Raw genomic sequence first — 14,471 nt, forward strand, 5'->3', positions numbered from 1 at the left:
AATACAAAAATATAAATAAGCATCTGTAGACTAAAAAACATGAAGAAACATTACTCCATATTTAGTGAAAGTCTTAATGAAAAAAAACCTCACATGCTAAACTGCCACCATGGAAGGTTCTCAAAGGCTGCTATTCTTTGATGTAAAATGAAATACTACTTAGTGAATAAAACATAAAAAACTCCTGTCTACCCTTCAAAGAGACATATCCTTTGACCCAGTGCTTCAGACTAAAGCCTTGAAATTTTTGCACAAGAATGCTGCGTGAGGAAAGTCCAGACAAAACAGACACTTGAGATGCTAGAAGGCTGTATAACCCCAATTGCAGACACTAGTCCTTCCAATAATCTAGCAGAGATAGCGCTGCCATGCACCAGAAGTAATCTCACCAAAAGAAAACTGACCTCCCCCACCCCTACCAAAAAAGCAAGCAGTCAAAGCAAATGTAAGCCTTTAACTTAGGTTTATCTTTTTGTGCAGGTCACCTCTTAATGACTCATTTTTATTTCAAGTTTGCAGACTTATAAGAAGTTTTCATCTATAAACTGTTAGTACATCAGGAGGTGAAAACAACATAAAACAAATACTTGTGTAGCAAACATAATTGTTTTATTTCTGAAGGCTTGAAAAATCACTCATTTTTACAAATTTCTTAGAGCGAGTTCAAGCAACGAAAAAATTTCAAACCTATTAAAGTGACAAAAAATTCTGTTAAATAGCTTGTTGCTGTTTGCAGACATTCTAAAACGGCAATATTATCATGCAGTTGATTGAGTGTGCTGCTAATACCATGTGCTTAATCAAATAGCAATTACATATTGCAAATATCAGCAAGTAACAAAGCTTTAACTGCTGTGTTATTGCTCTTTGGAAGAAACCCTCAGGTAGTAAAACAACAAACTGGTAACATTCAAACAGTGACTCTACATGCACGTGTTATTTTTAAAGATACAAATACAGACTACTTAAAATTTCTAAAACATTAGGATTTTACATTAATAGTGTGTATTGTAATTTATCAAGTAAAAGCTTAGAAATGACAGCCATCCTCCTCACCCCACCGATTTGAGGCTGTATTATAGACTGCTAAATAAAGTTTCCTTTTTCATATGCATTTGTGTTGAGGATGCATGTATAACTAACCATAATACCTTTGTAAGATTTAAAACAGGTGGTGCTTAATAGGTTTTAACCAAAATAAGCATCTAAAAGAAAACAAGCCACTCAAATTTATACATGTGCCTGGCACACTAAGTTACCAATAAGTATTTATTGAATAAAGAAATGAAAACTGAAGGAAAGGTGGCAGCCAACATAATTTTACAGAATATACTAATGTACAAGCTATTAAAGCTCATTTCACTTCTATTAATAAATTGAAATAATTCTTACATATTATGAAAGTATTTTCTTTCTGTATTAAAATTTTAACTATAGAAGTAGGTAGTTAATACAATTCTGACAACCAGGAATTAGTATTTAAAAGAGGTAATACTCGGCAATCAAAAAGAATGAAATCTTGCCATTTGCAACTACGTGGATAGAACACAAGGGAAGGGAAGCAAAAATAATATAAAAACAGGGACGGGGACAAAACATAAGAGACTCTTAAATATGGAGAACAAACAGAGGGCTGCTGGAGGGGTGGTGGGAGGGGGGATGGGCTATAAATGGGTAAGGAGCATTAAGGTATCTACCCTTGAAACCACTATTGCACTATATGCTAAGTAACTTGGATGTAAATTTAAAAAAATTAAAAAATCAGAATTATATGGGGAAAAAATTAAAAGAGGTAAGAAAAGTAATAAAAATAATAAAAAATACACCTATGAAGGCTTAATGTATGCTTTGGTTATTTTGTGAGGGAGCACCTCCTCAGAATCTTTAAAGAGTACTGAAAATTTAACTTCTTTTTTATACTCCAAGTAAATACAGAAAGACAGCACGTTGATGGGACTTGGGTTTTCATCAAATGTACTGAAAGGAGATGGGAGGTGAGGTGGCATAAAACACGAAGAGTCACTCTCTTAATAAAGCACAAAGGCAAAGACATTCTCCCCCAACCTCCATGGCACAGCAACTCCTGCAACAAAAACGAAGGGTCAAACAACCATGTGCAAGCTTTCCTTATTATTTGTAGGAAGGATCTCATATTTAGAAATAATAATGATGCAACCCAGAAAAAGGCTTTTTTTTTAAACAGTGTACTTCTACATAAATTGACAAGATTATTTTTAAATGCTGTCATCTACTCTTCTTATATTTAAATTTTTACTAATTCATTTATTAGTAAATGAAAAAGATAACAGTTTATACACAACGAACAAGAAAGACATTCTTAAGATTGACCGATTAGAAACTTACCATGTGCCCTGGTATAAAATTTATTATTAACGGTAATCCAGGAATTACAACTTCATTCTCTGAAGATTTGTCTCTAACGATGGCAACACTGTGTAGTTGTAAAATTACTGAATACATTCTTTACATTAGAAAATGCCACTTTCCCCTCTACTTTCTATGTCTTAAAAATAAATAGGAAACATGTTATCAATATACAATTGATGCCCAGAATAAAACACTTTATTAAATTCTGCCTGGCAGATGTGATAGCAAAAAAAAGAAGAAAGAAAAAAATTAAGCTTCACTTGGGAACATGCTGTTTGAGCTCATCTAAGAATATTAGTTGAAAATAAAAACAGCATATATTTAAGATGAAAGAAATATGACTTGATAACAGTACAAATAAAAAAGGATCTGAGTTTTAGTTCTCCATGAAATCCACATTAAGGAAGAAGTATGAGAACCTAAATTTTGAGTTTCCTTACTAGAACTGCTAAGACTTAAAGGAATAGGGATAATCCCTGCCATACCTTGCACCATACATCTGGAGTATCATAAGAAATCTTAGCAGCAACATTTAAAAGGGATTCGGTCAAACTGGAAAGTAATCAAGATGATGAATTAACTGGAACTCATGTGAAAGGAATCAAAGCCCTCGGGATGTTTAACCCAGAAAAGACTTAGGATATGATTATTTTGGTCTCAGGACTCCTTTATATATTTAAAATTACTGAGACCCCAACGAGGTCTCACTTATGTGAAATGTATCTAGATATTCACCATAAAAAAAATTAAAATGGAGGGGTGCCTGGGTGGCTCAGTCGGTTGGGCATCGGAGGTCGGCTCACGTCGGCTCACATCTGATCTCTCTGTTTGTGGGTTCGAGCCCAGCAATGGGCTCTGGGCTAACAGCTCAAAGCCTAGAGCCCGCTTCAGATTCTGTGTCCATCTCTCTCTGACCCTCCTCTGCTCATGCTCTGTGTTGTCTCTCTCAAAAATGAATAAACATTAAAAAAAAAATGTTTTTTAATTAAAATGGAGAAAAATAGGGGCGCCTGGGTGTCTCAGTTGGTTAAGCGGCCGACTTCGGCTCGGGTCATGATCTCGCGGTCCATGAGTTCAAGCCCCGCGTCGGGCTCTGTGCTGACAGCTCAGAGCCTGGAGCCTGTTTCAGATTCTGTGTCTCCCTCTCTCTGACCCTCCCTGTTCATGCTCTGTCTCTCCCTGTCTCAAAAATAAATAAAACGTTAAAAAAATAAATAAATAAAATGGAGAAAAATATATACTTAATTTAAAATAAACTGAATACATACTTACATAAATAACATTATAATTATAATGAAAAATAACTACCTTTTCAAAAACTAAGAGTTGCAATGATTTGCATTTTTTAAAATCTCTAATATCCAGCTTAATAAAAGACAGCTAAATTCTAACATCTGCTCCTAATTCAAACTGTTGCGCTAAGTTGTCTTGGTTTCAATAAATGAAGAAAATTTATCCTCAAATATGTAATTAGAAAAGCGAGCAATATTTTAATAGCTTTAATATTTTTTCACTTAGTTACATTAAATTCATTATTCTTTCCTGCACTTTACATGAAACTTTTACCCACGCATGATTTTATAAAATCATACACTGGCCATATGGAAAATACTATTTCATAGAAGTATGCAGATCTTCCAAATGTTAGCATATTTCATTACACAATATTTTAAAAATCACATTCATTAACACTACCACCAATCCTATTAGAACACTCTTTAAGTAATGGAAAGATGTCAAGCTCAATCAGATCAGTGGCAGAATCAAGTTCTACAAAAATTCTAATTTTCATTTGAAAGCTTGAAGTTTATCATGGGCAACACTTTGTTGAAGTTAGCTTTTGAGAAAATGTCTGCCATGTACTGAAGACTAAAAAACCATAGTTCATCTGTCATCTGTTGCTGTTTTTTTACTTAAAAGGTGTTCCATGAAAAAAGTGGCTAGGTTCAGTTTGCAAAAGCAACTCAACCACACAGGTGCTTTGCCTTGAGACAACTTAGGTATACAGCAGAAGTGTTTTACGCGTACGACTTTTGTTACATGGAACATAAAAAGATGTGTATGTAAAAGAAAAAAAAAGAGCTGCATTTGCAGCATTGAAATTTTTTAATCAAAAATTTTTGCTGATTAATCAAGGACATTAAGTCAAACTAGTTGTTTTTTTTAATCTCGAATGCAAGAAAGTGAATAAAATGACTAGTACCACAGATGTAACACAACTGCTTCTGTATCTTAAGTGTCAGTGTCAACACAGTGAAAAGGGAAAATATAATCTTTGTATAGTTATAAAAATAGTTTGATTTGTGGACTCTTAAGGGTCTTGGGCTACTCCCCATCCCCACCCTGCCCAGACCACTCTTTGAGAACCACAGATTTAGGATGGCCAGAGCTGTTTTCATGTATACAGAAGGCTGTCATGTAAAAAAAAATGGCATGTCCTATATAATAGGGCAGACCTTGAACCAATGGATATTAGTTAGAAAGAAGTATATTAGCACCAAATTAAGAAACACTCTTTCTCCGTTTTAAAAAACTGAGATGGGGCACCTGGGTGGCTCAGTCGGTTAAACGTCCAACTTCAGCTCAGGTCACCATCTCACAGTTCATGAGTTTGAGCCCCATGTCGGGCTCTGTGCTGACAGCTCAGAGCCTGGAGCCTGCTTCAGTTTCTGTGTTTCCCCCTCTCTCTGCCCCTCCCTTGCTTGTGAGCACAAGTGTGCTCTCTCTCTACTCAAAAATAAATATTTTTTTTTAAACTGAGATACAATTTATAAACAATAAAATTAATCCTTTAAAGTGTTCAGTTACATGGGTTTTTTTAAACAAATGAATATAAATAAGGATTTTTAAGAAAGAACACCATAATCAACATATAGAATAGTTACATCACCCCATTCAAATTTCCTAATGCCCTTTTTAGTGTATTCCTCCTCCAACACCCAACCTTGACAACCAATGATCAATTTTTTGTCCCTAGAGTTTTGCCTGTTCTAGAATGTCAAATAAATGGAATCACACAGTAGGCAGCCTGTGAGTCTGGCTCCTTTTACTTAACATAATGCACTAGAGATTCACCCACATTTGCTACTAATTGGTGAGTAAAAGTCTATTGTATAGGTATACTGAAGTATAGTTGGGGTATTTCTAGTTGTTGGAATTATAAATAAAGCTATTAAAAACATTTGCATGAAGGATTTTATATGAACGTAAGATTTCATTTCACTTGAGTAAACACTAAGAAGTGGGACTGCTGGGTTATATGATAAGTATATATTTAACTTTGTAAGAAACTACCACACTGTTTTCCAAAAACGGCTGTACCATTTTGCATTCCCACCAGCACTGCATGCGAGTTCCAGTAGCTTTGCATCCTTGCTAGCACTTGGTATGGTCAATTTTTTTAAGCCATTCAATGTATACTGTATGGTGTATATCATGGTATAGTGGTATCTCACTGTAGTTTTTTTTTTTTTAATGTTTTGTTTATTTATTTATCTTAGAGAGACAGAAGCAGAGAGAAAGGGAGACAGAGAATCCCAAGCAGGCTCTGCTCGTTCAGCACGGAGCCTGACACAGGGCTCAAACTTACCAACCATGAGATCCTGTAGTTCTAAGTGTTGTTTAGTGTCTGGATACAACTCCTCTATCAGGTATGTTTTGTAAATATTTTCTCCTAGTCTGTGCCTTGTCTTTTCTGTCTCTTAATAATGTCTTTCAAAGAGCAGAAATTTCTAATTGTAAGGAAACACAACTTCATAATTTTTTTAAAAATGGATTTAGTTTGTATCTATAAAATATATGCTTAACACAAAGTTATAGAGAGCTTCTCCTACATTGTTTTCTAGAAGTTTTAAAATTTCTAGTTTTACATTTAGAACTATGAGTTTACATTTAGAAGTTTGAGTTACTTTTTGCATATGGTACACAGTATAGATGAAGGTTTTTGTTTTGTTTTGCATTTGGGTATACAATTGTTCCATCTTCATTTGTTGTAAAGACTATTTTTTCTCAGTAATAAATCGCTTTCTAATAATTATGGCTGATGAGTAATATAAAGAGTAACCTCAAAAGAAATGAGAACCAGTTAACTGGAAATTTTTAAAACAGAAGTTTGAGAACAAGTTGTTTGGTCTAATAAAAAGGACAGAAGATTAAATTATCTTTCCAAATCTCACTCTATGAAGTTACCCAAGAAGGCAGTCTTGGGGAAAGTTTACAAGTCTTCCTTCATGTTCCCAACCCTTACCCTCCAACAGTTCAGCTTTTATCTAGTTAATTACTTACTGGATTTCCCCATACAATTTATCTTGAATAAAAGGTTGAACAATCTTTCAAACGAGAAATAATTGGATTCAGTAATAAAACTAGGTAACATTTAAAGTTATCCTCTGGTTTTAAATTCCCAGGATCCATTTTACAATAACCACAAAAATTTATCCTCAACTAAGCTTAGTCCATATGCTAAAGCCCTCGGCTATAATAGGTTATCACCTGTATTAATTTTAATACATTATATAAGAATATCCAATAGAAATCATGATAATGGCCAATTAGCTTACCTTACATTAAGATTTTAGCTTTCATCCAATTTCGGGTACAAATATAACAGTAATCTTGTGTTGAGCAGTTAATGAAGATGGTATACTTAGCTAATAAATTGGTTTACATTATATATCATGTTAAAATGCTGCTTCCACATCTCCTTCTAAAATACTTACATTTACTTAACATTTTTGAAATATTCTTATCATTAATGTTAATACACAGAAGATCCCCCACCCCCACACCACCCTATCTACAGTTTTGCTTTCTGCAGTTTCAGTTACCTACAGTCAACCACAGTCCGAAAGCTAGTGATTCTCAGGGCGCCTGGGTGGCTCAGTGAGTTAAGCATCTGACTCGGTTTTGGCTGAGGTCATGCTTCACAGTTCTTGAGATTGAGACCTGCATGCGACTCTGTGCTGACAGCACGGATCCTGCTTGGGATTCTCTCTCTCCCCCTCTCTCTGCCCCTCCCCTGCTTGTACTAACATAAAAGAAGAAGAAAGAAGAAGAAAGCTAGTGATTGTCCTTCTAACATATCTAAAGGTCAATGTTAGCCAAATGCTACATCACAAAGCCTGTATCATTCACCTGACTTCATCTCACCACGTAAGCATTTTGTCATCTCACATCATCACAAGATAGAGAGACCACATTCACATAACTTTTATTAGTATATTGTTAAAATTGTTCTATTTTATTATTGTTGTTGTTAATTTCTTACTGTGCCTAATTTGTAAGTTAAACTTTATCATAGGTATGTATGTATAGGAAAAACATAGCATATATAGCATATATGGTATTATCCATAGTTTCAGGCATGTACTGTGGGTCTTGGAATGAATCCTTCTTATTCAAAATGCATATATAATCAAGTCCAATTGCTCAATATTTCTGGAAGTACCCTTCAGTCAGTGGTCATGTCATTACTCTATCAACTGAAACATCTAGTAATGTGTAGGAACAAGAAGACTGAAACCCCTATCAGCGTTATGCTACCTATTTGAGTATTTAATACATCATTTTAATATAAACCTAAATCAATGGCTAAACCTCAGGTTTGAAAATTACCTATAGGTTTGAATTATCTGTTCAAATATTACTTCAATAGCTATGAATAATTTATGTGTAAGACTTGAATTGATTTCAGCTGGAATACCATACTGACATTTTCACTAATACACTTCAAGACATAACAAAGCTGAGAAAAATCTACACAGGGCAACAAGATTCATTGAAAGTATGCAACTGATATGAGATAAAAAATGCAAAACTCAAAGCGGTCTGTAAACCTCTCTGGTAGGATTCACAGCATCTTGTTTAGAACAACAGATTGCTACCTCACTTACTCATTCTTCAAACTAGAAAGAAGAGAACTCAGAAGCATTACTAATAAACTCTATAAAATTTGAAAATTTATTATACAGAGTAAACCCCATAATATTAGAACAAGAAGCCAGTCTCTTGGTGCTTAGAAGATAGTCATTGGAAAAATTCAAGCAGTACCGTCGTTAATTAATGAACCCATGACATGGGTAATTCATCCTCCTCTCACACATACCTCTCTCACTTCTTTTATACTTGACTAAGCAAGTGGTGTTCGACTAATATTTGAAGAATAAGTAGATGGCCCCTGGTTGAAGAACTAAGGGATTGGTGAAAAGCATCTAGGCAGAATGAACTGGAATGTGAATGCCCCAAAACAGGAAAACAAGTTCCAGGCTTGGTGTGGCTAGAGCACAGAGTATAAAAGACAGTGGTACAAAATAAACCTCAAGGGGAAGGCAGGCCTTAAATCATGCAAGACCTCAAGAACCATGTAAGGATTTTAATGTTAACTTCTAGGTCAGTAAGAAAACCAATGGATTTTACACACAAGAAGTGACAAAAACAGCAGTTAAAAAAGTCTGTTCTGATTATCCTTTGGAAAATGAATTAAAGGAAGATTGAAATATCTATAGAGATCAATTTAAAAACTACTGTAGCAATCTAAGTGAAAGATGATGCTGGCCTAGACCAGGATGATGGCAATGTCAGCAAGCAGATAGAGACAGTTTAAAGATAAAACCAACCAGCCTTAAGCCTGACATGTGAGTTTTCCAAACTATCCGTCCCTTGTCTGTTAACTCATTTGTTTATGTATCTGTTAATATCTCTAATGGTATAAATGGTGTTTAGATCATTTTTAAGTGTGACCTATTATTTAAATTATGCTGGGGTGCCTGGGTGGCTCAGTCTGTTAAGCAGCTCAGGTCATGGTCTCACAATCATGAGATCAAGCCCTAAGTCGGACTCCGCACTGATCATGGAACCTGCCTGGGACTCTCTCTGCCCTTACTCTGCTCCGGTGCATGCTCTCTCTCTCTCTCTCTCTCTTTCAAAATAAACGTTTAAAAAAATGAAAAATTAAATTTTGCTTACTGAGTGATAAAAGAATGTACAATTGGAGGAAACGTAGTTAAGAAAGATACCCACACATTTGATAATGGTAAACCAGATAAAAAATGAGAAGTATGCTTACACTATTACAAATTTTTATAAGTCTTAGAGACTTTACAAAATGTATGCTATTTTACAATATAGGTATAAACAAGAAGTTGTATCTAAAGTAACAGCACACATTGAAAAATTTTACAAGTGACAGTTACCAAAATTCTATCTGCTATTGATTAACAGAGTATTATTTTTTGCTAGTTGTAACCTCTCAGGCATAATGTAGAAATGCAATTTGTGTGTACATATATACATATAATAACAATACAATAACTGGTCCCATAAAAAACCAATATACTTAATTTTAGGTACCACCTGGTGTCTTACAATTTAAACAGGAGTGTAGCTGAGAAAATAAAAATTACATATTCATTCATATGTATACTCAATTTGTATTTGTTAAATTAAAATGTTCTGATTGCTACTTATAAACACCACAAAAATGAAGCCTTTTGCCATTTTAACCTCTTAATATCTTTATATGACTTAATATTTGTGTATTACACTTAACACAAATTGTCTTTATCTTTTTGTGATGAAAATTTCTTCTTAAAATTTACACACAATCTAGAAATTTAAATTCAAATCATTTTCCTAGAAGAACCCAGAACACGATACTGAAAAGCTGTTATACAAAAATAACCCTGAAGGCAGAATCACAGCCGTGTACAGTAGAAAATTCTTACCAATTTTTCATCAACTGTTATGAGCTGTGCGTCTCGAGTTGGGTCCTGTGCCAGCCTCCATGTGGAAGTGCTTAATGACCTGCAGTGCAAGACTTTAAGTTAAAAAATGATCCATGCAATGAGAAAAGAGAGGCAGAAAAATCTTACATAAACAAGCTACTAACAATATCTATCTTACAAAACAAAAAGAACAGAAAGAAAGAGAAGGCACAAAAATCCTTTCCTCCCCAATTAGTTCTATCTGCTGAGTTTCTGGCAGACTCACTTAGGAGTTCACAACAGGCTGCACTTTATGTCAGTCTATAGACTCTCTGTCACAGGTTGTCAGTGACAAGTACTGAACACTGTGAGTCTACAGTAGCTGGTTTGTCACTACCAGGAAGAAAAATGCAAAGCTGTATCAACTCTTCTGGAATACTGATTCTTAAATGATGGCATCAGAAAGAAAAAGAAAAATCTCAATCATATTCTTAATGGCCTAAAGTAACTGTAAAATTATATCATGTTAACAAATAAAAAGTTTCTTGATTTTAATTTCAAAACAAAAGTAATTTAAATAGAAATGATTTGTATGATCATGTTAACTAACAGTTTGGTTTATTAGTTAACTAGTTATTAGTCTAGTCCCATATCCCATTCACAGAACTGAAGAAAGTCTAAATAGTTAAAATAGAAATATTAACTCAGAAATATAATGGGCACCAAATCTAATTCCTTTATATTAACATCATCCCAACCTCACCTGAAAGAAATTACTTAAAACTAACAGGTTTTTTTAATTTCATGTACACACTGTAGTTTATACTAATGAATGTCAGAGCTGTCACTGATTGTGACAAGTTAGCATTTGAGATTTTTCCAAAATATTAAGCCATCCGATGTAGATTTCTTTTTCGAAAGTTAGCACCTACAATTGTGACTCAAACTTCAAAACCAATAGAATATACAGTATTGAGTTCTTTCTGTTTTAAATAAAGTATAATCACCATAATTCTGACACAACATAAATACTAATTCCTGATGCAAAACTTCATGTTCAACTTTCAACAGCTATGGTATACACAGCTTTATAGAAAATCCACCTACTAATAGCATAATTATTAACTGATAATAGAGAAGATTTTTTTGCTTTATGAACATATACTTTTTTAAATGTCAGTTATTTCCCAAAATCAATAATTAGCTATTACTTTAAATACCCTGCTCAGAAATACATATTCACGAAATACATCTAAATGGAAATTATTTTACATTTTTATACAAATAGTTAAAATATATGTTCTGGTTGTTAAATTAAAGTAGTATAATTAGCACTTTCAAAAATCTATTTACTCTGGGAGCAGGGGGAACAGCTGGGACTGGATTTCAGCTCAGGTCATGATCTCATGGTCATAAGATCTAGCCCCGCTGGGTGTGGAGCCTGAATGGGATTCTCTCTTTCCCTCTCTATCTGCCCCTCCCCTGTATGCAACTCTCTCTCTCTCTCAAGGAAAAAAAAAATCTATTTACTCTGGAAATCGTTAAGAGAATAACATGACAATAAAAACATTCTGAATCCTTTTAACTAAATCTATATATTGTAAGAAAAAAATTAAGGGCACCCAGGTGGCTCAGTCAGTTAAGCATCCAACTCCTTGATTTCAGCTCAAGTCATGATCATTAATTTTAATAAAGTCCAGCTCATCTATTTTTTCTTTCATGGATTTTGCTTTTAGTGCTGTATTTAAAAACTCAAAAGCAAACCAAGGTACCTAGAGTTTTATGTTATCTTCTAGAAGCTTGATTTTTATGCTTCTTCCATGTAGGACTATGATCCATTTGAGTTCATTTTTGTGAATGGTGTAAGGTCAGTGGGTAGATTACGTGGACATGTTGCAGTTCCACTTAATAAAAAGATTATTTTTTCCTTTGGATTGTCTTTGCTCCTATCTCAAAGATCAGTAATCTATTTGTGTTGAAATGTTGAAATTTGTGTTATCAATTCTATCCATTGATTTATTGGTCTATTCTTCACCAGTTCCACACTGTCTTGATCACTAAAGTCAGGATCAGACCTATAACTTTGTTATTCTTCTTCACTATTACACTGAATATTTGAGGTCTTTTGTCTTTCTATATAAGCTTAGAATCAGTTTCTTGACATTCACAATACAGCTTGCTGAGGTTTTGACTGGGATTGTGCTGAATCCACCAATTAAGTTGGGAAGAACTGGCATCTTAACATTATTGAGTCTTCCTGTCCATATATATTTACTAGGATCTTTGATTTCTTTGGTTGGAGTTTTGTAATTTTCCTCACATAGATCTTGCAAATACTGTTTTTATTACTTTAAAATATACTCTTCAACAAGCCTTAATGGTGAAAAGATAAAAAGAAACCAGTTGCATTGGAAAATATCTAAATAAGAATAAACATTACTTATGAAAGTACTAACACTATTCTCCCTTTGAAACAAATTAACTTTATCAACTAAGAATAGTAAAATTCCCATAACCCTTGTAGCACTTTGAAAACATGGCTCCATGAGGTGCCTGGGTGGCTCAGTGGGTTAAGCATCAGACACTTGATTTTGGCTAAAGTCATGCTCTCATGGCTCTTGGGATAGAGCCCCAGTTGGTTAGCACAGAGCCTCCCTGGGATTTTCTCTCTCTCCCCTCTGTCTCTTCCCAGCTCATGTGTGCACATACAAGCTCTCTCTCAAAATAAATAAATGAACGAACGAATGAATGAACGAACGAAAGACAACACGACTCCAAATTTCTTTGACTCTCCTCTCTCCCACCAAGAGCTGCAGGTTCCCTATTCCTAGAATCTGAACCCTGTGACTGCTTCATCAATATAACACAGAAGTGAAAATATGTGTGTTTCCAGACCCAGGCCTTAAAAAACTAGTAGTTTTCATTTCCTGTCTCTTACAACATGGCTTCTTGGGATATTCACTCTTGGAACCCACCCATCATGTTGTAAGGAAGTCCAAGGTGCCCACAGAGAGATCCACGTCAGGAAAAATCAATAATCAATGTCACTTTGCCAGCTATGTGAATGATCCTCTAGCCCAATTTGAGAATCCTAGCAGACACCACATGGAACACAGACAAACATGCCTGCCAAACCCTGCCTAAAATGCAGATTTGTGAGCAAAACAAATGACTGTTTTTGTTTTAAGCAACTGAGTATTGGGATAGTTTGTGTCCAACTATAGAGAATGAAAACATCCCTACAAATAATTGAAGATGATGTTATAAACATTAAAATTGAACCAGTAACTTCAAAAGATCAGAAATGATCTGTTCAACTTCTAGACAAAGTTAAATTCTTAATCTTATAGAAATTATTAAGGAGGCAAATCCTTAACCTTCTGAATAAACCAATTTTTAATTGTCAATTTACTGGAAATTGAATTAATCCAAATTCACATTAAATCAGAAAGTGTTTAGTTCCATAAAGAAGTATTAAATCGTAAGAAAATGTTACTAAGAATTCTAACTGAAACATTAAAATAAAAATGTGTACACATTTTCTATGTCACAATAATTATCTCAGATTTCAAATATGTTGGCATTTGGGTCAATCACCTTCAAGTTAATGATCTTGAAGCTTTTCAAGATCTTGAATCAATAGCGAAAACTTAAACTGTCATCATATTGTACTCACTAGACAGAAGCAAGCAAGAACTAACTGTTAATGGAAAAAATAAAGATGAAGGGTCAAGCGACCATTTTAATATTCTCGGAAAACATGTGGAGTGAAAGGAAAATCAAGGATACTACAAATGCTCTGGTTAAGTTCAGTGGAAGTAACAGTGAAAATAGTTTATAATCTACTCATAAATAAGTTCCTTGATTCTAATTCAGATTTGTCACAAAATTTCCAATCTTTACCTACAGGACTTAATATTATCTTAAAGTGTTCCGCTGGTCAGGTGAGCAAAAATTAATTATCTCCTTCTCCTGCTTACAGTTATCTTTTTTCCCATTCTTCTAAGTCAGGTGGAACTTGGAGCACAGACTAATAGCAGTTGTGCCTCTGGATACAACTCAAGCCAAAAACTCAAACTAATCCTTTGAGAGTCATCTAACAGATGAAGGAAAGATTTGTGCAAGAAGGATAAGGGTAATTATGCTTACATAACAGACTTTGGAATGAAACTGAGGAGTAAAAGGAGAATGTGGGCAAGGTTTTGGAGGATGATAATGAAGAAACTGGAGGGCATGATAGAAAACGTAAAAAGAAATAAATATACCCACGTTTATAACAACAGGTTATCAAAATAAATATAAATGAGGTAAAAATAAAGAGAATAAGAAACATAGATGTCATAGTGATAAAAGTAATTATATTACAAAACACAATTAATATAT

General features: G+C 34.2%; 1 protein-coding gene across 1 annotated transcript in view; it reads right to left on the reverse strand.

The window, feature by feature from the left end:
* Window positions 1–14,471, reverse strand: part of NDUFS4 (NADH:ubiquinone oxidoreductase subunit S4) — a 113,378-nt gene that overhangs the window by 64,119 nt on the left and 34,788 nt on the right. Inside the window, exon 2 of the mRNA XM_030330021.1 lies at window positions 10,110–10,188. Coding sequence (XP_030185881.1) covers window positions 10,110–10,188 — 79 coding nt within the window. The remainder of the gene's footprint in view (window positions 1–10,109; window positions 10,189–14,471) is intronic.

The sequence above is a fragment of the Lynx canadensis genome, chromosome A1, assembly GCF_007474595.2.
Source record: "Lynx canadensis isolate LIC74 chromosome A1, mLynCan4.pri.v2, whole genome shotgun sequence".
Taxonomy (NCBI): domain Eukaryota; kingdom Metazoa; phylum Chordata; class Mammalia; order Carnivora; family Felidae; genus Lynx; species Lynx canadensis.